The 24655-nt window shown below is 38.7% G+C and overlaps 1 protein-coding gene across 41 annotated transcripts in view; it reads right to left on the reverse strand.

Annotated features, from left to right (window-relative positions):
- The window catches only part of DLG2 (discs large MAGUK scaffold protein 2), a 959079-nt gene that overhangs the window by 509049 nt on the left and 425375 nt on the right, over positions 1-24655 (reverse strand). For all 41 annotated transcript variants that reach the window (XR_014942266.1, XM_085536516.1, XM_085536515.1 and 38 more), the window contains one exon: positions 7619-7780. Coding sequence is in view for 40 of the 41 variants with exons in the window: in XM_085536516.1 (XP_085392642.1) it covers positions 7619-7780 (162 nt within the window). In the remaining variant the exon portion in view is untranslated. The remainder of the gene's footprint in view (positions 1-7618; positions 7781-24655) is intronic.

Raw genomic sequence — 24655 nt, forward strand, 5'->3', positions numbered from 1 at the left:
ACAGACTCAGGAAAGGAACTGAGAGAACACACAAATCTTATGTCTGTAAGATCTAGTAACGATTCAATTAATTTATTTGATATATTTCATTTATTTAATCCAGATAATAATTATATATATATATATATATATAAATATCCAAGCACATTTACAATAGTACCTCTATTCTTGATTTATTTGATATTCTATGAGAATGTTATACGATCAATGCATGAAGTGAAAACCAGATCAGTGAACCATGGAGTAGCTTATTCTATGCAAAACATAATTGAAAGACAAAAAGGATTCCTGGAATCTCTCATCTTCTGGATTATAAGCAGACTTCACCAGAAATATTTGCAATACATCAGACTTTCAATAATAATAATAATAATAATAATAATAATAATAATAATAATAATAATAATAATAATAATAATAGTAATAATAAGACTCAGGAGCAAGATTGTCCTTAAAGAAAAATCTGAGACCTTAAAAGAATGGGAGATGTAACAGCTAATTAATACTAACACATAAAGCACTCAGCAGATCAGAAACAGAGCAAGGCTCCTGAAACTGCAATTCAAATTAACATTTGAAAAGACCTGCAATACCTAGAAGGCCTTTCTAAAATAAACAGTGTCCATTGCCTGAAAATATTTCCAAATTCCTTTGAAAATTCCCTTCTTTATTCTCCAGGCAAACCCAACAACAGATAATGGGTTGGTAGACACTGACAGAATTTGCTGTGCTTAGGGGGAGGGAGGGAGGAACACGCCTTTTATTTTGTCAAAAAAAAAAACCTGAAGAAATTGCAAGGCCTGAGGTTTACCTTAACTTGTCAAGATTTTTCCAATTAAATCACACACCGAGAGAGGCAATTTTATATGGTTTCTTTTTAATTCTATCAGAAGCCAGAAGGATAACAAGATACTGTCTGCAGCAACATATACCATGGGGAAAGTCATCAGTCAGAAATCCACAGCTAAAAAAGTCCAGCATACAGAGCAGCACATCTAGGTATGATGACAAAAGATTGACACCATTCCTCATTTGACATTCAAATTTTGCATCATTTTAGGATGTGCTTCAGAATGAGATGGCGAAAAAATGGAAGACATCCCTGCCCACATGAAACTGAAAAACAAAAACAAAATATTCTTCTATTGATTTACAAGCTGCATATTTTGCCTGGAAAGAAAATGAAATTGAAATTCAGAGCTCTTTTTGGTACTTTTCTACGAGCAGGAACAAGCATAGGCCTATTTGTCTTTTCCCTTTGTTTCATCTTAATCCAATTGCATTTTTATATTAAAAAATGCAGATCACAGATACAGATCTATGATATACGCCTATCTGCTGTTACTGTAAGAGATAAGAGAAAAGCAGTATCTGATTAAACATGTAACAAGCATCGTATCTTAATGAAGCAACCTACTGAATATTCAGTGAAAATCCACTAGCAGATATAGACTGCAGTATGGGGCTTTGCCAATAACTGCATATTAAAAAGGGGAGGGAAAAAAACACGCACAATAAAATCACAACAACATCACAAAGGCAAGGAAGCTAGGAGGGAAGAGATCAAAAGTATTACTATAAGATCACTGCTACTGGGCTGAGCTACCCTGGGGCTAAAAAATGCTTCATGCAGATCAGCTGTACTTATGAAATGTAGTCAGTGTAAGCACAGAAAGGGATGCCAGATCAAATTTTAGATGGGTTGCTAATATATCTGTGCATACATTAATGTGTCCTCTACATAACCTCAATTAATTTTGCAACTGCAAGAGAAAACTTCAGAGTTCTGTTCCTCAAATCTACCACAACTACATCAACTACTCATAGGCCTTCGCTACCCTTAAGAGCCTCACTAAACAATGAAAGCATGTGATATGTCACAGCCTCATTTACTTGTCACACCTGAATCACAGAAACTTAAACAAATAATTCAGCCTTATCCACTTCCCTATGGGAACTTCACCTCTGCCATTGTATTCTTCCACAGCAAGACGATGATGGATTTTCGGGCTCTTCCGAAAACAAGTAAGGCTTCTTGTCACATTTAGATACTCTCCATAAAATCATTAGAAACGACATTGACACAGGAGAATACGGCAGGGTAACACTGAAAGTTGCAGTCTAACTCTGGTTTCCTGGTAGGTGGAGGTATTTACAGGAGCAGAAGACTTTCCTCCAACTGCTAAAATAAGCTCCACAAGTCTATCATGCAGTACTGTTTTTAAGCTCTATGTGGCTACTTCTTGACTTAATCAACAGCTCAAGTGATCCCCTGGCACATCATGAGTCTTGGACTTTGTTGTTTTCATTGTATGTGTGACCAGTGCATGACTTTGTGCACTTTAATACAGAATTCAGTAGAAAAAAAATAGAAAATCATACTCCCAGAACTTTTCAGATTGAGAAATAGAGCTGTTGATCTGAAGAAGAACAACAACAACAAAAAGTATAAAATGTTTTGATCTTATCTTTCCAAGTGTACTTTTGAACTCAGCTTTTATTGAAGACTGTATTAAAGAATCACAGAATCATAGAATGGCCTGGGTTGGCAGGGACCTCAAGGATCATGAATCTCCAAACTCCTGGCCATAGGCAGGGCCATCAACCTCCATACTAGACCAGGCTGCCCAGGGCCCCATCCATCCTGTCCTTGAACTCCTCCAGCGATGGTGCATCCACAGCCTCTCTGGGCAGCCTGTTCCAGAACCTCACCACTACCTCTGTAAAGAACTTCCCCCTGACACCCAACCTAAATCTTCCCTACTCCAACTTAAAACCATTTCTCCTTATCCTGCTCTAATCTACCCTTTAAAAGGTTTTTTTAAAAATATATATATAAAATAAAAAAGATATAAAATAAATAGATTTTACCCAATCTACCTTTTTAGACCAAAAACTGCTACTCTTTGTGACAGTTTACAGGAAGCTCAGACTAAGGAATTATACACAGATTAATTAATAATCCGAGATTATCCTTAGAGACTCTTCGCCCTCTTAGTAAGTTTGTCAGAAAAGCACAGCAGCCGCCATCATAAGATCTGACTCATGCAGGGACAAAAAAGGCTTCAGAGGTGATGAAGGCTGTTTCATGAGAGACAGAAAAGGGGACATCCAAATTCAAGCAGCTTCTGCAGGAATGACCTTCCTGCACTCAGGCAGATAGAAAGAATGATAGGAGCACTCTATGCACTCACCAGAAGAAGAGAGTTGAGAAAAGGAAACCTGGTTTTGAGCAGAAATCATGATCAAGTGGCATTGTCTTTTCCACACTCCATATGGGAGACCACAAATAACTGGTAAGAGAGGGGCTTTTGCCATCACTAACAAAGAAGAATTAATGGAATCAACATACTTTTCTAATGGGATAAGGAAATTTTCTGGAAAACAATTTACACAAGTGTTATTCACGTATAAGCTCAACTACAAAGACCTCTAAGAAAACAAACTGCTCATTTGCTTTGTATGGAAAGGATTTTCCCTCTATCCCACTAGAAATTCATTCCATTAGTTCTCACTTTGTACAAGGTGGTAGCAACCATTCTGAGCTACATGAGAGCAAGGCCTGGCAGCAAGAGCAGGAGGAGTACACAGAGCATCTCCTTTCCTTTTACAGAGTAGGGCAATCAAAGAAGAAATAACTGAGACAACTGAACTTCCTCATTTAAAAATAGCTTAGGATAAGATAATAACAGTAATTTACATACTACTTATTTTTAAACAACTGCCATTGATGCTTACACTTAAACCTTGCTTTAAATTGGGAAACAGAGATAGGCAACAGGAATAGCTTGGCATTTAAAATATGCAAGAAACCACAGAGATCCAAGATCCTTGTATGGATTTTTAATTCTAGGCTTATTTAAAGAAATAGGAGTTTACTTAAAAGAAAAAGATATCTAATATCACAATAATGCTAATAAGGTTCATTCAGAAGCCAGAGGTTTCCATCATTTAATGAACACTGATTAGAGATATTCCTAGGAGGAAGGGAAAGAGGAGATCACATCTTTTGGAGACAGAGCTTGCTTGTCTAAATTCCAGGTACGTCTATGTTGTACTCAGATTTCTCAACACACCAGTGCTTCTGAAGGCACCTGATTTCTAACAAGGCATTTTTACTGAACTAGCACTTTCTACGCTATTTAAAGACCTCAGTATCACGTTCCTGAAGCTGTAATAGTCTGATCAAAGGACTCTGAGCTAATCGCACCATCTAGTGTAAGATAGGGGAAAGTGCAGTACAACTATTTCAGTATATTAACGTACATTTTCATTCTGTGGACTAAAAAAGCACAATTTCCTTACCTTCACAAATTGTAAAGAACATTTATCATCTCAGTATGTCAACTCTTGCAAAGAACTGCTGAGGTGCTAACATTTTCCCAAATGTTAATTCACTGACGTAACCAAAAACTTCCTTTTAAACTTCTGTGTTTGACATTCAAAGTTGCTGAAGCTATTGCAAATGTTATCTTTTCCACACTAATAGGTAGATCAACCTTTAGCAGAAGCTTGCAGCTTTCTAACATTTAGCACATACAATGACTGTGTTGAGTGCATAGAAGATGCCACCTGACAGTTCATGAAGAAATCTAAGGGTACAAAAGTAGAAGTCACAATAAAAAGAGGCACCTCTTTTCATCATAGCTGTTCTTTCTTATTGTTATCTTTCAACAGGAAATAATCTGGCTACTGTCCTCCAAGGTATAGGGACTCAAAAGATAACAAGACTTATCTAGCCAGTATTCACACTCCCAAAGAATTTTTAGCATAGGTAGTACCTGAGTGTCTCAAAGACACATTCAGAATGGCTGAGGACCATATTTCTGATTATTCAGCGTATAAAATTGCTGAGATCTTAAAGAAAATTTGCTTTACAGCTTGGTATCTGACAAAACCCAATCTCTTTGAAGTATCCAATAAAGACTAACTTCACTAGGATAATTGTAGACTACATCAAAGTACATAATCCAGAAAGTGAAACTACAGCCAAGTTCTTTACCAATTCATACAAACAACTCAGAATCCATTATAAGATATATTTGTACTATGCAACAAGATACATCAAGCATCTGAATTGCACATTTGTTCATACAGAAGGGCTGAATCCTTGTGTTGAGGATTAGAAAGTCTTTCAAAAATCCCTGCAACAGTGTACTTACAAATATGGTGGTAGACACAGGTCAATGGTTTATCCTTCTGAATCTCAAATATTCACTAAACTTCTAGCTGTAATGATGCAAGTCTGTGATAAAAACCTCAAGCTGCACACTGTGATACTTACTAGGAACTTTAGAGTGAGGGCAGGTTGATGGTACCAAGCACTCTACTTAAACAGACAGGGTATAAATAACTCTTAGGGCTTCCAGAGATGGCTGTGGTGCAGTTTATTTTACAGCCGCTCTGGAGGGGAGCTTTCTAATTGCACCAGCTTCACAGGGTTCTTTCCAAGTGAACACAAATGCATGGTGGTCAACTTTTTCATAAGTGACTGGAGTTTGGCAGAGTAAAAAAGTGAGGTTATTAAGGTGGACATGAGGCTCAGCCTTGGGATTATCCTTTGATTTCAAAACATCTTTGTTATATTATTTTCATGCTCAACATGTTCAGTTTGTTATACTGTTAAGCACAATATAGTGAGACTTCATTGCAGCCTTTAAGTACTTAAAAGAGGATTATAAAAAACAAGACTTACTTTTTTACACAATATGATAATGATACAACAAGGAGGAATGATTTTAAACAAAAAGAGGGAAGATTTAGATCAGATTTTAAGAGGAAGACTTTTATCCAGAGCATGGTGAGGCCCTGGCATAGGCTGCCCAGAGAAACTGTGGATGCCTTGTCCCTGGAGGTGCTCAGTGTTAGGTTGGCCCTGGGCCTTATTTGTTGAGTGGCAACCAGCCCACAGCAGAGGTGGTGAAACCAGGCGGCTCTGACATCCCTCCCAGTCCAAACCATTCTATGATTCTGTGGTTCGGTGATACTACTGTTCTACCATTCTATGATTCATTCCATGAAATACATACTTTGGAATGTCATCCTGTCATCAGGGCTCTTTGAAGCCATTAAACACAAAAGACCACCTCAGAAATTCATTGAGAGGTGCACGGTGCTGCTGCAGATCCCACTGTGAAATACAGGTAAGTCAGGCAGCTAATTTAACCCCACTGTGTCAGGGGGCCACCCCCATGCCCATGCGATATGCTTGAAGGCTGGATCAGGCTGACAGTCTAAGTGACACAGGAATTATGGGATCCCTCAGTGCAAGCAAAGTTGTGACTTTGATTTACACACAGATTCCCTTTGCAGCAAATGTCCTGACCTGTAGCCAGCAAACAGAGGAAGAACGAGTCAGCCTTTCCAGTACAGACAGCTCTCATTGGAGTTTCCTGACAGTTTTATCCCACTCCAAACACCAGTGTCTTCTCAGTCATAAAACCAGAGCTGACAAGCTGTATTTTGACTTCAGCATTTGTTCTATGTCCCCCGAGCAGAATTTCAGCAGTTCCATATCCCACACAAGAGAGCAAAATATCTAAATTGCAGGCACTTTCCCTGGGAGGGCACAATACAAGTAGAGAGGCAGCATGCCCCAGATTTAGCTGTTATTCAGTGCAGTCATGTTTGTGCAATACTGCTGTGAAGAAAGTGGAATACTGAAGAACATTCAGAAACAGGATGAAAAATCCATAGTTCAAAAAGCCCCAATAAACTGTTCTGACTGGCTTTTGGAAAGTTTTGAATGGTATGTCTCAAATATGCAGAAATTTATGTGATACAAATCTGATGAATGGAAACTTCTGTTGATCACTGGAAACAAAAGTGAATCCAAAGTGCCTAAAGAAACATAACAGTGCCGGTTTCTACAGTAAAAGTTAGGTAGGCAATGTGGAAACCTTCTGAAGCATAAAAAGGCAAACTACATATAAACTTCACAAAGAAATAACAAGAACATCAGAAAAAGACTATTTCACATGGCTGTTCCACAAAGGCTCAATGAACTGCAGATGAATTAGCATCAGTCTTTAATAGTAAATATTTGCTTTCACTTACCACCACCCTGTAATCACTCTGCTAGACAAACAATGCCCATTTCATAACCCTTTGGCACTGGAATGCACAACACACATCTGCCTTGTTAGCTTCTTACTTAACTGCCTGTATAAATCCATTAACCAAAACATCACCACCATTATTAAAATACTTCACTTTTTTTCCTCCCTTTTCCAGGCAGGAAGAAAACAACAAGTAATACACATACTATCATGCTCCTTTTTTTATAGGAGTTTTAGGATCTTCTTGAATTCTTTTCGGTTCATATTCAGGTTCACCATGAAGATAAACATTTTGCCCAGTCAAATGTATCACACACACACACATACACAAAATCCCTGTAAATAGTTGCTTTCATACAGAAAGGTGTGTCTGTATCCTTTGCCAGCTACACCAACACCTACTGCAATACAGCAAGCCTCGAACTCCAGACAGAGGACAATCAACTGAACCAATACATTTCAAAACACAGCTTGGCTGTTTGCACAACAAGATAAGGTTCTCAGGGACTTCACCTTACACATTTTCTCATGCTGGAGAATCAAAGCCACATTGATCCTACCTTCAAAGGAGAAATGTGTGACTGTAAGACATATCCATGGACATTCTCTATTTGAGACAAGTTCTTCTCTGACACGTGAACAAGCTCTGGGCCTCTCACTTCATGGGTCAATCGAGGTAAAGTATGATCGTGTGGAGCATCCTCATCTTGATAACGGTATTTCTAGGGAAAAAAAAATAAAGATAACAAGGAGGGAGAAATAAGTTTTCAGGAAGCAATGACTGCATATTAATGTGAATATCAGGTATTGGATAAACTATCAGACATTAATATAACTCCTGGGTTTTCTAATTTGTTCTAGAGAGAATACTTAATTCTGTTTTTAACATTTCATCAGTGAAAGACTAGTACATAGCTTGCTCCAAAAGTAATGCTCCTGTATTTTCCCACTGAAATTACAACAAAGAACACAATAACACTATTTGATGGAGCCACTTCTCAGCTACATAACACTATTTTTCAATACAGTAACCACTATTACCTATGCATTTTTGCCAGTAATGAACAAGAGCCTGCATGTTGCACTAGTAAAATTATGCACCAGTAAGGGTGACCCTTGTTATCACCACTGCTGAAACACCAACCAAATACCACCTCATTGTGTTCATATCCACTCTTTGGTCTCCATAAATTCCCAGCAAGCATTGATGAATGTCAATGGGTTCCATTTTTCCTACACGAAGGAATTCAGTCCTACACTTTGCCTTTTTTTTCTGCATGGAAGAATTTCGTACCTGGGCTTCATACACACTTCCTTGTCAGAACATCTTTTAGTCAGGCTGCTCCTCTGCTGCCATCTGCCTCATGGCAACAAAATGTGAGGGAATATTCATGGGAAGATTCAACCTCCACTGCCATCCCACCAATATCCACCTTCAATGTCCAATATCCACCTTCAGTGTCATGGGTCAACATAATAAAACAGGAGCCACTGCTTTTGGAGCATCCCTCACATCATCACACAGGTACATCAGATTTGCTATCTTCACATAGACATCTGAGAGGACATACTGACATGAGCCAGTACTGACAACGTTATGTTGCTCTGCTGAGCCTTCTCACATTTCACACCCTCACAATAATAACTGCTCTTTTATAGCTTTTCTGAACAAAATATTTATTTTCCATTTTGCCACAGTAAACTGCAATGCATTTCCATGAAGACTGCAGTCCCTGCAGACTAATTGTGCTGTGAGGTGCTTTAACTTCCCTATCCACCTCCCTCAGCCTTTCTTCTTAGGAGAGGCACACCAGCACCCTGGTAATCCTTATGGCCCTTCTCTGGATCAACTATAACAGCTCCACATCTTTCTTGTGCTCACAGTGGTTTTTAGTGTGACTGAAAATGCTTTCATTTGAAAGGTATGTGCTCAGACACTGCAGCGTGTGGAATCAAAGGCTATGGAAAAGACAAAATCTAAGACTTATTTAGATGTCCACATGGGAAAACAAAGGTGTCTCAAGTTCAGGTATGCTTATACAGATTTTGCAAAGCAGAATTCTCTGCTTCTCCTGCCACTCATTTTGAGTACCAGGTCCTGGTGCTTCATTTTTGCATCCTTCCAAAGGAAATCATCCTGGTTTATTTCCACTTTCACCTTGATACATGGAAGTGGTTCAGCATTTGCCAATTATTTTTCAAACACCCATGTGACATGATGGATTCTCTTTCTTCTTTCTGGGATATGCCTGCAACCATTTACATGCTTACTTTTCAGATAACATAATGAATGAATCCACAAAATGACTGGCAACTGACAAGTATTCTTTGGGCAAGAAGCCACCAGCCTAATAGACAGTACTCCAACCAATGTCCCATTAAAGGCTTGGCACACAAAAAACTTAAGCCCGAAGCGATCCATTACATTTTGAATCCAGCAAGTACTCTTTCAAAAAAGACTACTACTCAGAGACACCCTCTCTAAAGTGAGTCATTTGCTAAAAGGTGGTTTTGAGAAAGAGACGCAGAACAGCAGACTCATCCCATCTTCTTGGAAAATGACAAAAATGAAAATGTCCTGCAACCACTTTCCAAACAGGCATGACATCAGTGGATGAAGCCCTGAAGAGACTTGGCTGGATCATTCACTCAGCTAAACAGCCACAAAAAGCAGCATAAGTTGCCATTAAAGAAAGAACATTTCTTCATGTCCGTCAGTAAGTCCTTTTCCCATCACCACACTGCAGTGTGCACATTACATAAATGAGAGCCAAGTCCCAGAGTAGGCTGGCTGACCATGAGCCCTGTGCTCCTGAAAAGCAGAATATTTTGTAGACTTTTCATTGAAAACATATACTTTCTAATTAAAGTCTGATAACTATGTATTTCCATAATAAATCAGATAATATCCACTTTTATTTGCCGTAACCTGGAGAGTTTACAGAACAGAATGCCACTTTTCTTTTTGTCTTTATCTCCCTCCCACCCTTAGGCCAGCATTCCCATTACTCATAAGGTAGAAGCCTAGAGCATTTCTGGGTCAATCCTGTTTCATCTTCGCATCATGTTCTTAGCACCAAACTTGTTGATTTTCATGCATCTCTCCTCCTACATCATCTCCTCACTTAAACGCCTTCAGCAGTAAACCAAAGCAGCTTGACACAGCAAAAAGCCAGAGGTAAGGAAAGTTTCTGAGAATGCAAGGCTGAAAATACCAAACCAGAGCTGAGATTCTCCTGCAGGAATGCGTCATTTATCTACATTATTCTGTCCTAATGGATTCCAGCAAATGTACTTGATGTTACCCAGTTCCCTAGAAAGTGAGCTTTCTGTAAGGGTTAATTCAAATTTCTGGAGGGAAGGGCATGATTGCACGGAAGTGCTACTCTTCATTTGACAAAAGAACAGGTGGATGTCTTATGATAATTAAATTACAAATCAGTGCCTGCTGCTGACAGAGTATTGTACGCTGCCAAGTAGCATCAGATATTTAAAATCCTCTGTAATTACCTATAATGGGGGAGTAGAGTGTGCTGCTGTGAATTTTTAATATGAACGTGCTTTTTTTTATAAGCAATCATTCTCTCTAAAATGTGAGATTATTGCAGCTTCGCTACTCCTCACAGCGTACTGTCTAAAGGAATATTCCTAAGTCTGTGTTTGTCAAGCAGATGTCAGCTAAACAGGACTGAAGATGTGAGTCCATCAGAGTGAATGGTCAAAACCCTTAATTTTGAGCAAAGCCAACTCTCCAGAAGAAAAGGGGGAAAAAAAAAAATTAAAAAAAAAAAAAAATGGAAAAGACATGATCAGTAATAAATTACAACAGCCAAATTAAAGCATATGAATGGAAACAGAGCTATTCTTACAACCTATATTTGTTAGGTTGCTGGTGAATGAAGCTCTTTGGGAATATGTCATTCTAGCTGGGGCCAAAGAGGGTTTCCTTAGAGTCCTAAGCACTCTGTGCAGGTACCTCTGTTTTGCTTCACAGAAAGTGCAAACAGAATGCTTCATTTTAGATCGACTCTAACTGATCTGTGCCCTAAGCTGAATGTGATCCTACTAAAGTTGCCATTCAAAGGCACATGTCCCTGTTCCTCGTATGACTGGATCACACACTTCAAAACATTGCACATTACTTCTGCTAGCAGAGAGCTGCAAAAGAGAGTAAAGCTCATTATAGGAATCACAAGGAAACAATAGCAATACTACACAATTTAGCTCTTAAGCATGAGCATTTTAAATCTCAAATCCTACTGATGTTTTACAGCCATCCTTGGGATATGTCAGACTTCTGCACACCTTAGAAGTGGCAAGCCTTCCTATAATCCACATAATTTGGAGATCACTGGGAAAGTAATTTCTGCAACAAAATTTCTGCAGGATTACAGTGACCCCTTGAAGAGTCTGTCACCCCATTGCAGTCTGGGGTAGACTGAGTCCCACTGTAAACTTCTCCTCATCCCTTATTCACTTGCCTTTTCCCTCAGCCCAGGATTTGAGTTGCTTTGAAATACCCCATCGCTAGTCTTCCATAGCAACACTTATTGGAACTACTGGAACCATTATTTCTTATTGGAAACTTTGAGTAGATCTAGTGACAATCCCCATCTGCATGATATTAGGTCCAGAATTCAGTGCACCAAATTGGTTCACACTCTTAGCTACAGGTAAAAGCTAAAAGCATTTGATGTAAGATTTGGTCCATTTAGACAAAAGTTTAATCCACCAAGACCTATTAAAAATGTCAGCATCCCTTTGCCTTACTTTTGTGCTCAGTGAACTTTGATGAGTTGAATTTTACTAGCATTTCTCTTTAGAGGCAACACATTTCAATGTCATACAGATGAGTATCTTGAGAAAACAAACTTTATGATTTGCACACGAGTCCTTGGGCATTCATCCAATCATGAGTAGAAATAACGTTACTCATTCAACTGATTGCAAATGAGCAACACAGCTTGAATTCTGAATATTTGCAATCAATCTATAGAGTAAAAAGGGAAAAAAATATTCTTCTCGTTACATAAAATAGAAGAAATCATGATCTGCTTGCCAAGAGAGTGGAAGTAGATTAAAAAGCTTAAATCTTTGAATAATTACACTTATTGTGAATGACTTGCTCTTTTGCTTATCAAGTAGATTTCTAACAAGCTTGTCACTGTCTCACAGCAATACCTTTCATCCAAGAAGCCTGAAGAGCTTTACAAGTGGTAGTCAAGTCTGATAATATCCTGTTGAAAAAAAAGTGTGCATCATCTAAAGGTGGGAAAAATTAGGCACAGAACTACAACAGCTTGCTCAAGGTCACAAGAATAATCAATTAAGCTATGAAAGAACTGAGGAGTTTTCCTGTTCTGCTCTTCCAAGCTCAAGATCTCATGCAACTACAGTGATAATAATAATAATTACTAATAATAATAACATAATTCTAGGTTGGCCACTGCCTATGTAATTTTCTTTTAGTGCTCTTTCTCCACCTCCTTTCCAGGTTTCAGGAGACAGAAGAATTTCTAAGGTCAGGAATTAGGTTTTTCTTTGCACTAATGTAATAACAAGCAGTGCTTTGTTCAGTGTATATTGTGTTATCTCTAAGAAACAGGTAGTGATTTTTAGAAGACAAGAAGCTTCCTGTACAAACCAGATTGTTTCATGGAAGGAATTCTGTCAGCAATGAACACTGAGAGCTTGCATGGTTTTTCTACTTTGTACACCAAGAAGTTCATTTATTTGGAGGGGAAAAAAAAAAGGAAACAAATTATTTGTTCCCTCAATTTATTGAAATAAGCAGGTTAGGCCCATTATATGTAAAATGTATTCACTATTTAAGATTTTTTTTTTTTTTTAAAGCAGGTAAAATGTACTGTAGTTAATTTTTTGCAGTATTGTTAAGTATATATATATATATAGAAATAATTTTACTTTTCATCGTGGCAATGAAATAACTATTGACCAATGTACCTCTTCCCTGTATTAGCTGGACGTAGTTTCACCTTTTGCTCACAAGATGGCACAAAACCATCGAGTTATAGCATGCTATTGCAAATATGGAGTATTGCAGGGAAAAAAAAAAAAAAAACAAAAAACAAAACGAGCTATGAAGGGTCAAAAAGCTTCAGACTATATTTACTTTGAACTGACCTGGTACAACATTAGAAAAAGACTGCAACACTGTATAGTTAGTGCATGTATACAGTTTATAATCATACAGACAGCAGGCAGTTAGGGAAAAATGTAGCAATTCATATAAGCCTCAAAAATAAAAAGAAGTGAGGACCCTACTGGTTTTTGAACACTTCAGCATGAACAAAAACAAACTGTATTGACAAGATTGAGACTAGCCCAGAATGCTGCATTCCTGAAGGAATTCTAAATCCTAATTAAAACCGCCTGCATGCAAATCTGTACCATGAGGTATTCATCTCCATATGCTGCATCACATTTGGACCTGTTAACAGCATCAGTTTAGCCCTCTGGAGGTTGTTAGTTGCTATCCAATCATTTAAAATAGATTTTTAACTTGAAACACCCATATATATATATATATAAAAAGACATTCTAAGAGGGTGGCTTTGCTAGTATTATATGATGAATGTGGCAGCAGACTATAGAAATTAGTAAATGTTCAAAAATAAAAAATAAAAATAGATAAACAATCAGTATTAGCTGGACTAAGCTGAAGCAAAGACGTGGGTGAAACCATTTGGTTTGCCAGCATCACGCTGTAGCCACTTCTCCACCCTTTGTCTTGTTAATAACATCACTTGCATACCTCTTTCCAGTTTTTCAACTCTTCCTTTCAAAAATCCTTTTCTGTTGTGTCTGTATTATGAAAAGAACTACAGAAGTCCTCATGCCTCCTCTGGGCTCCACTGCTGGGCTTGAATGTGAGCCAGCAGTGTACCCAGTGGCCAAGAAGGCCAGTGCCATCCTGGTTTGTATCAGCAACAGTGCAGCCAGAAGAAGCAAGGAGGCAGTCGTGCCTCTATATTCAGCACAGGTGATGCCACACTTCAAGTGCTATGTTCAGTTTTGAGCCCCTCATTACAAGACACTGAGGCCTTGGAGTGTGTCCAGAAAAGAGTATTGAAACTGTGAAGGCTCTGGAGCACAAGTCTTACAGGGAGAGAACTGGGATTGTTCAGTTGGGAGGAGGCTCAGGGGAGATCTTATCCCTCCCTGCAACATTCCCTGATCCCATCAGCTCTGCTGCTTCACTCGCCTAGTGTGGAAGCACTGAGCCTCTCAGATTCTTCTCTAGCATCTCCTGCATCACCTGGAGTACAGCTTCTGCTATGGGACAGCTGTACTGTGGGGTTACTGCAAAGCAACTGAAGAGGAAGAGAAGGTAAATGCTACCGCTTACAGTTCAATTTTCTCAGAGGGCTAAGACTGTGGTGGAAATGCAGCGCAACAAAACAACCTGCTTTTATATCAGAAGATGACAAAGTAATCATGTAATCTAATAAATAGATAATATATGAATATTACCCAATTACTTGTCCTTCCTGTTTTCCCTACTATAAATGCTTTATTTTATTCCATCTCTGCCCTGCACACTACACCATACACCCTTTGTGTTTTGCAGCAGATGCCTTCTCCCAGTCTTCACACTTGGGTGTCCTACTTAGCTGAATTTATACAAAACATTAGGCTCCTCTTCCTACTACACACTGCTAGTGACTTCAATAAAACTATGCAAGTGATCTGTTATACATACATCTATGCATTTATTTAAAGTTACAGCTATGCATTTAATTATATAATATCTCAGTGCTCTTCAAAGCCTTTTTCAGTAGCACAGCACTGACTGAATTACTGTGGAGAGAAACCAAGATTATCCACTAACTGCATCTTATGCACTCATCTCCCCTATGCTTCCTTCTCACCCATCCCACTCACATATGCTGACCAGGTTAGTCAAGATTTGGCCCTTTTACAGGTTTGTTGGAACCTGAATGATGCATTTGCTGAGCTCCCATCATCATTATCAAGGTTCATCAGCACTCATAGAGTAGGAAAGAAAAGTCAAAGAGGAGTAGTGTGATTTGTTGAGATAGAAGTAATTGTAAGAAAAAGAAATGTCAGAGTATCATCCCAAGTCCTCATCTTCTTTTTCTCAGATACATACGTAACCCAGTGCAAGAAGCTTAACATGTCCATAGTACAATAAGCCAAGATATCTGTGTGTAATAACAAATTCAAGAACTTGAGATTTTCTCTGGAAGGAGGAGGAAAAGAAAAGTCATATCAACTGGAACTGGAGCAAATGGCTGTGAGTACTGAAGCAAAGTTAGTAAAACCAGGAAAGAGAGAAAATTCTAGCATCTGTATGGCTTTGTTTCACAAAAATACCTGTGACACCCCTAAGGGGAGTGTTTATCTCATCTCCTTCAATTAGCAAAAGCTGCTCTCAGCAGTTACTACTGAAGTAGGAGATGGCTGTTGCTCTGCCCCAGAGAGTTGTGTTGCCTTGGTCCAGGGCCCCACCTCTGCTCACACATTCCAAGGCTCCTTGAGTATAGATATTTCATAGAATCATAGAATTGCTCAGGTTGGAAATGACCTTAAAGATCACCTATTTCAACCACAACCTAACCATACTACCCTAACTCTAACATCCCTCTGCTGTCATATTCCTGAGCATCACATCCGAACAGTTGTTAAACGCATTTCCACTGATAGCTTTGCAAGTTATGTAGTCTTAGGGCTAAGTGAAAGACTCTGCTTTTCTTAAGTTATGGTTTGCATATTAAAGTAAATATAACACTGCGAAGTAAAGTACTCTATAGCAACAGAACTACCATGGAATCACAGAACTGTAGGGGTTAGAAGGGACCTCTAGAGGTCACCAAGCCCAGTTCCCCACTAAAGCAGGTTTTGTGCAGTAAATTGTATGATTTCCTCGTCAGCCCTATCATGTCGTGCAGACAAGACGTTCCTTTGGGAATTAATTGTGCATTGGAGGAGACAGGAATTGTGCATCTGCATGCTGCCGGTATCGTTTCTTAGGCAAATGAGAAAATTATGGACCAAGGCTATATGAGAAAAAAGGATGCTCTCAGGCTAAAGTAGACATATGCTGTCTTAGACAATTCTTTCTATTCATGCTTTTTGCCTCAAATTTGCTAAGCAATTCACATAAACCAAAGCTTTCCGCAGGTGTGGAAATGAGATATGCTCACTTTGAAAGGCCTTGGGAGATGACCATTCTTTTGCAGAAGTGCTGAACATCAGCACCTTCAGCTGAAATTAGGGAGAGTCAGGGTTTGGAAGTTAAAAAAAAGTTACACAATCTTAGGTGGAATTTATATCTGCTGATGCTGGCCACCTGAAACTTAAACTTCAAGTTTAAGCAGGTCAGCCAGTCTTGCTTGCTAAGATTTGAAGCATCAGAATATTACACGTGCATTTATAAAAGACTGTTCACTGAAGTAATTTTTTATCCCCTCCCCTCCCCATCCCCCCCCCACCCCCTCCTCCCTTTTTATGTTTTTTGCCTGGACTGAAAACAGCTTCAGATTTAGGATGAGAAATGAATTTCATTCTTGATATTGCAAGCCGGACACAGGAACTAGTGAAATCATTTGATCCCAGTATTTTATTTTTTTTTCTCCAAGGAGTTAAAAGTATTAATCACACTGGGATATTGTGAAAATAAACTCATTAACGTTTATGAGCTACTTGGATACTATGGTCAGGCTCAGTCTACGAGGAAAATAATAATTATGTAAAGAGAACATAGGTTGATCTATACTGATATGTTGAATGTGAAATGTTGTATAAACAACCCTTTACCTCACTAAATGAAGCCTGTGAAAACAAAAATAACTGTTCAATTAAAAATATATTTGAGTTATATTGTAGCACTGCATTACAATATATGGCCACAAATGGCCATGGAAATTTGCTTAGATCCTCGTTATTCTCGCATTTCCTAATTCTTAGTACTTTATAAAGTTGCCATCCCTTAACTGTTCTTTGAACACGCTATTTGCACACATAAAAAAACCTCATAAAGTTTAATAGTATTCCTTGCTTCTTATGCTGTGATGTTTGCGTAGAAGCAAATACTGATCTATGGAAAATGGGGTCTTCATAAATAAAAATAAAAAAGTTCTATGTACATAAACTTGGAAAATAATCTTCTAGTTATCACTCTGATTAAGCCAGACCATTACTTCTTCTGAAGATAAAATTATTTTGTAAAGAAGTGATCTTTGTTCTTGGCAAATTCTAACAAAACTGAAATATCTGAATTTTATACTACTTTTTATCCACCCATTCTCTTAAAGGCTATATACTTTTTATAACAAAAAAACTGGTTTGATATATATCTTAACTGGGTATTCAATAGGAAGCCTAATTGTGTCAGGTGAATCTGCATGTGATTGACACCCATAAGAGTCAGAGCACGGTTTCTAAAGCAAGGAACTTACTGATAAAGCAACTTTGGATCTTTGGATCTTTATCCTTTCACAGACTTTTGGTACAGAATAATTGTGGAAAAATTATTTGCACCTTCATGAAGTTTAATAAAGCCCCAGTTAAGGAGCAAGCCAGCAAAACAGCAGTTACTGTAATCAGAATGCAGGGAAATATGAAGCCAGAGCAAGGGAATATTTGCTTCAGTGAGGCTAATGCCAAAATCAGTATTTCTGGCTTTCCACCTCTCCACTATTAGTCTAGCTCCCAGTTGTGAGCTTTAAGTAGTCATACGGGAACGTAATTCAGCTCACTGACCTGATGGCAGCACTCAGAGGTAAAACTACTCTCACGTCAGGAGCTGGGCAGCTAGAGTGTATCCCATTAAATTGCACTACGTGTGGGTGTGCTCAGTTTTGTGTAATGGAAAATGTCATGCACTTAAACACTTGGGTCTCACAGAGGAAATGAAGGCAAGTTCACCACTCCTTTAGCCCTACCTCACCTTCAGTGAGGAGGGAACAACCTATCACTGTCTCTATCACAGAATCACAGAATCACAGAATCACAGAATTACCCGGGTTGGAAGGGACCTCAAGGATCATGTAGTTCCAACCCCCCTGCCTGGCAGGGCCACCAAACATACACATTTACTAGATCAGGTTGCCCAGGGCCCCGTCCAACCTGGTCTTGAACACCTCCAAGGACGGGGCATCCACAACCTCACTGGGCAGCCTGTTCCAGGACCTAACCACCCTTCTAGTAAAGAACTTACCCCTAACATCCAACCTAAATCTTCCCTCCTTCAACTTAAAACCATTTCCCCTAGTCCTGCTATTATCAGCCCTTTCGAAGAGTTTACTCCCCTCCTCGATGTAAGTTCCCTTCAGGTACTGAAAGGCTGCAATGAGGTCACCCCGCAACCTTCTCTTCTCCAGGCTGAACAAACCCAACTCCCTCAGCCTGTCCTCATAGGGGAGGTGCTCCAGCCCCCTGATCATCTTTGTGGCCCTCCTCTGGACCCTTTCCAAAATTTCCATATCTTTTTTGTACTGAGGGCTCCACACCTGGACACAGTACTCCAGATGGGGCCTCACAAGAGCAGAGTAGAGAGGGACGATCACCTCCCTATCCCTGCTGACCACCCCTCTCCTGATGGAGCCCAGGATCCCATTTGTCTCTACAAATGCTATTTAAATACAGCCTAATGGTAGGTCAGAGATATTTTTTGAAGGGTCACTTAAATCTACTGTAAGGCAAACAGTTGGTCATGATGCGTAGAACCGAAGGTAGCTGACAAAACTGCAACAAAACGAAGTGGGATATGTGCACATATTTTAGGGACGTATAGAGTAAGTCTGTCTGTAGAAGTTCTTTTGGAAACTGACACCTAAAGTTTGTCTATGTCTTGTTTGAACAGGTAGGCATTTCTCATGCCTGAACATCAATGTGAAAATCAACTAGTAATTACTACATGTAGATATATTCTTCTGGAGTTGTTATATTGCAGTTTCATTCCATACTCCTAATGGAAGAACAGGCAATTTTTTCTTAATTTTCTACAGCACTTGTGTTTTAAATAAGTGAACTGGTCTCTCGGTCTCTGAAAATGTAAGCTAAAGTCTGCACTGACATGATCAGGCACTTCTTTTATATCGTGTTACAGCGTACAGCTGGCAGGGCTCCTAAATAATGAAAAGTAATTCACAGCTCAGAAATGCGATAAAAATTCCAGTTCATATGATGTGGCACTGAAGACTATCTAGGAAACAGACAACAATTTGGATGGAGATTTGTTGCCAGTTCACTGGATTTTCTTGAAAATCAAGATTCTACGTTTCTTAACCTGGATATGACAAAATGTGTGGCTTTTGAAAGCTATTGCTTGATTGTTTCTCTGTCATGTCTGTCTACCTTTGAGGTATGGCAATTTTTCTCCTTTTTCCTTGGTGACTTTTGGGGTAGTTCTTATAGTTTTAGAAAGCAGAGGAAGACAGAAGGTTAAGTGATTTAGAAGTTAACAAAGTTACTTCTGAAGCAAAAACATTTATTTCTTACAGACTGACCTTACCAATGTTCAAAGCCATCCTTCTTTGCAATAATACAAGCTTAATTAAACAGTTAATTCCCAACTGCATTCGCCGAGAATCCCTATTTGAAAGAGTCTAGAAATTGTAACATATTTATTTATTTATTTATTTTAAATCTTCAACTGAAGGAAGTATGTTTTATATGAACTACCATAAAGAAGATAAAATCTGACTTTATTTGGTCTTAACGACTAGCTTTCAGGAAGGATGTATAAATGACTGTCAGCTGAATAACAGTGTCATGGTACATTTTCTGTTGTTCTTAATTACTAGAAAATGAGGACAAAGCAAAACCCATCCTGGTTAAAATTAGATTCATCCCAGATCATGAGGCAATCATGAGGCACGGTTAACTTAGAAATGAAAGGCATTATTATAAAATAATACCCCAAACAAAACTCACAGACAATCCCATGCAAATAGCTTGGTCTAGACACAGCAGTTTTATTATTAGGCACAGAGGGTTTTTAAGTCCTGATCCAACAAATGGATTGGTTGATTATATAAATAAATATTTTCCAGAAATTTCTACAAGCAGCAGTCCAAATCTTGAAACCTGAAAATTCTGTAGGGAATATGGCCTATTTAGAGAAGTTTGATTTTTCATTTTCCACCTTTTTTGGTACTTGTCTATGTGCTAGATGCATAACCTAAAATATGAACATTTTCTCTGCACATTTTCTGATGCAGTAAAGTCCATGAAATGAAAGTTCTTTTGTAAAATTCTCATCTTTTTCCTGTGCATAAGCTCTTTCAGGAGCAGGCAAGTCACTCTCAATTTTCTGTCAATCCTCTGCTACTCAGCTGAAGTATTACTTCTCAGGAAGGGTGGAATGGACTGCCCAGGGAGGTGGTGGAGTCACCGACCCTGGGGGTATTCAAGGAACGACTGATGTTGTGTTGAGGGACATGGTTTAGTGGGAGCTATTGGCAATAGGTGAACGGTTGGACTGGATGATCTTTTATGTCTTTTCCAGCCTTGGTGATTCTATGATTCTATGATAATGCAACAAGGAAAACAATATATTGAGGCTTGGGCTGTGATTTTCTGCTGAGGAAAAGAAATGCTCTCAAAGAACCAAACTGGTAGTTGCAGCTCATTTTTATCTTGACAATGAGAAAACAAGCATGCCTTTAACTTGTTGTTGACCTTTGTTGCAGTTGGATCGCTGATCTAAAAGTCAGTGCCTATATATAAAACATTATTCACATCAAGCTATCGTGCATGTATGGAGGGTGAAAAACACATTTTACTATTTATAAAACTTCTCTGCATGAGCAGAATTCTGCAAACATTAATCACAACTGTGTGAATGAGTCTTTCCACACCAAGGAAAATGCACCTCTTTGCATGATTTATCCCTTCTCTGCTGCTCAGGAACAGGTGGGCCGCCTTTTAGTGGCACCATGTGCTTGCCGTGAACTACACAAAAGCCAAGATATTGGCAGTGGAACCTCAACCAGACATGCCTCTGGCTTCCCTTTGGGAAGTGTGTTTATTTTTCAGCGTAGTGACTTGGCATTTCTCCTAATTGCTGTGTGACTAAACCAAAGTGAAAAATGCCTGTGTGGGAATTGCCATAACTTGTTGTGAATATACATCTGTATTTTTGAAAACTGATGATCTCCAGGTGGTGTAAAAATTAGTCTGGTTCTTCCGCAGCTCCCTTGAGAAGAACAACACCATCTAATTTCCCTTGCTTCTATACAAACTATTAGACTCAGTGATGAACGTTGCTTTAGTCAAATCCCAGTTGCCAGTAATATTTTGGCCCTATACGTCCATGTTCTCATGGATACTTTTCAACATTATTACCTTATTAAAATTGTGGCCTTATTAACTACTTTTTTTTTTACTTTTTTTTTTTTTTTTTTTTTTTTTGTAGCCAAGAGAATCATGATTAAACAGTGAAGCAGAAAATGTTTTGAAAAGGTTCATTTACAGATGATTAGCTACTGTTATGGGATGCGCTCTAGTTGTCTGAGAGAATCTAGGATGATATCTCACTTTTGTACTAATTGTCCTCAATTTTTAAAAAAGAAATATTATAACAAAAAACAAAACAAACAAAGAAACAAAACAACGTAGAACCTTAACACCTCATCTTGAACTTTCCAACAAATGAATTGCCATAGAATCACTGTGTGTTTTCTTCACTTTCTACCTCCCCGTTTTTTCAATAAAGTTCAACCCCAAACTGGAGGTTGGACTTGATGATCTCTGGAGGTCCCTTCCAACCCCTACGATTCTGTGTGATTCTGTGACCCTGAAAATACATAGCATTAATAGTGCAAACCTGTTCTCAAAACCATTGCAGTAATTCTTTGGAGTCATATTTTCTATTACAAATAAATTGTATTTAATTGTTGTAGCAAGTTGTTTACATTACTGAGTTTAGTGTGTAAAAATTGGAAGTTCTTGAGTTCCTCCAGTCTCAGTACCTGTCTTATTGGTGCTGATCATTTGCAAGTCTGGTCAAGATCATGGGCAACCAGGTGTAGTATTAAATGTGGAGGCTGGTGGCCTTGCATGTGGCATGGGGGCTGGATCTTGATGATCCTTGATGTCCCTTCCAAAGCAAGCCATTCTATTATTCTATATATTCTGGACCCATTCTATTGCATGTTCAGCCTTCACAATGTTCTGTATTTCTCAGAAGTGCTTTTATGTAAAAGCTGCTCATCATGGAATAGACCATATGTGGCACATCTTTACAGTTCTGTTAAAAAAAAAGACACAGGTCTTATTTTCATTTACTATAAATCTGAAACTGCAAAAGTGAATTTTTTCATTCAAAAAAAAAAGTGAAATTACCACATTTCATCTTTATTTTAAAATAGGGTAGCCATCTCTTAAATCACGAGTACTTTGAATTTATATCTGACATTTCTATACTCTCATGTACTTAAAATCAATGAATAATCTAGGTTAGAAAAATTCAACCATCAGCCATACCTAGTGAGTCCCATCACTAAGCCATGCCTCTTAATCCCTTAGTACCACATCCACACATCTCTTAAATTCATCCAAGGATGGGGACTCTGCAGCCCATTCTAATGCCTTGTGAGAGATTATACTTTTGCACCATCATCTCAAAGCTTGCTGAGGATTTGGGTGGACAAATCCAGGCAAGTCCTGGTCAAAGATAGTGAAATCTTTTGTCTGAAGATATTCAGGCCAGGGGCAAGGAGAGAGAGATAAGCTGCTCTTAATTTTGGGAAGCAGTCTTTTGTGTGGGCTTATCTTGAGGGAGACAGCCATCTCAGAGGGTACTGCAGGTACCTGACAACAGATTCCTCATGACATGATGTCTGAAATCTGAAGAAGAAGAAGAGGGGTCTGACATCAGAAGCCTCACGATGTGATGCCTGCATGCTGATGGACTCTCCTGGACCCTGCCTCTTCATCCTGGATTTACCCAGTTGCTGTACCTGCTTGCTGTCTAAGGCCAGACATGCTGCTGCTGCTCTCCACCTCAGACCATCAGAACAGCATGCAATAGAATGCTGCTGGATCCTGGTTTTGACTATCCATGCTTTACTCAATTCTTGCTTCTTTCCTATCTTTCCTATCGCCTGCTTTCCCTTTCCCATCACCCCAATTTGTAATAGTTGCCAGCCTCCCCTTCCCTATCTCCCTAATTAAGATTTGTAATAAACTGGTCGGACCAACGTTTGAACTGTTTTTTCTTAATCTCATGTCAGGTATATCAAAGAACCTCCTCTCCCTTCAATAAAATAGAGCGAGACACTCCTCACCACTTTTTCTGTGTAGAAATTTTTCCTTGACATCCAATCCTAGCCTCTGTGGTGCTCACTGAGAACATTTCCTCTCATTATATTTGTTGTCACCTGAGAAACTAGACCAACATCCTCCCAGCTGTTACCTCCCTTCAGGAAGCTACAGACAGCCATGGGGCCTCTTCTCAGCTTCCTCTTCTCCAGACTGAACAGCTCTAGTCCCCCTAGTTGTTTTTTTAGCGTCTTGTTTTCTAGTGCCTTTACCAGCTTCATCGTTCTTCTCTGCACATGCTCAAGCAACTTCATGTTCTCCCTGTAGTAAGAGGCCTCAAACTGAATGCAGTATTCCAAGTGCAGTCTCACCAGTAATTACTGAGTCCAAGGAGGCAACCACCTCTTTACTCCTACTGGTTGCACTATTTCTAATACAAAGCAGAATGCCATCAGCCTTTTTATGAACCAAAGGTCTATCCTTGTTGAATGACATATGCTTGAACTCAGCTCATCACAGCCCATTCAGATCTCTCTGCAGAGCCCTCTCACCCTCAAATAGAACAATAGTTCTCCTTCTGGTATTACCTGTGAACATACTGAGGGTGCTCTCACTCCCCTCACCCATATCACTGCTATAAAGGTCTAAATTGGCTCCAATCCTGCATCCTGGTAATGACAGTGGCTGCCAACTGGATTGAACTCCATTCACCACGTCTCCTTGAGCTCAGTTACCCAACCAGTTCTTCACCCAGGAAACTGTACATATGTCCAAGCCATGAGCAGCCAGTTTGAGAAAACTGTGGGAGGGAGTATTTTTTTAATATTACTGTGATTTATTTGCTGTCTTTCTAGGATATATCAGAATCAAGTACTTAGTTCTCATTAGAATTATATACAATTTAGATAACTTGATATCAGTAAGAAAATGTACTCAGAAAACTCCCAAAAGACTATGACAAGGTTAAAAAAAAAAAAAAAAAAAAAAAAAAAAAGCTATCCCAAGTGGAATTAATGTTAATATCTGTATTTATTTACCCACAGGGGTTTCATCTGAAAATTTGCTATATCAAAAAATTGTTTTAGCTAATTTCATAGTGAATCAAATTAGTAATTTTCTTAAAAAACGTGTTAAAGAAAATCAACATATCAATCAACTGCTTCACTTCAGTTGCCGTGCCTCTTTTCAAGGCAACATTAAATCTTAAGAAAGCATACCTCACAAAATTAAAAGGGAAATTTGACATTTTTTTTCCTTTCTTTTCCAAATTATTATTTTTAAGATAATTCCTGTAAAATATATAAATTTCCATGAAGCATTTCCAAAACTGAAAAGATTATGTCTGA

The sequence above is a fragment of the Coturnix japonica genome, chromosome 1, assembly GCF_054131305.1.
Source record: "Coturnix japonica strain WE chromosome 1, WE-NBRP24, whole genome shotgun sequence".
NCBI lineage: Eukaryota > Metazoa > Chordata > Aves > Galliformes > Phasianidae > Coturnix > Coturnix japonica.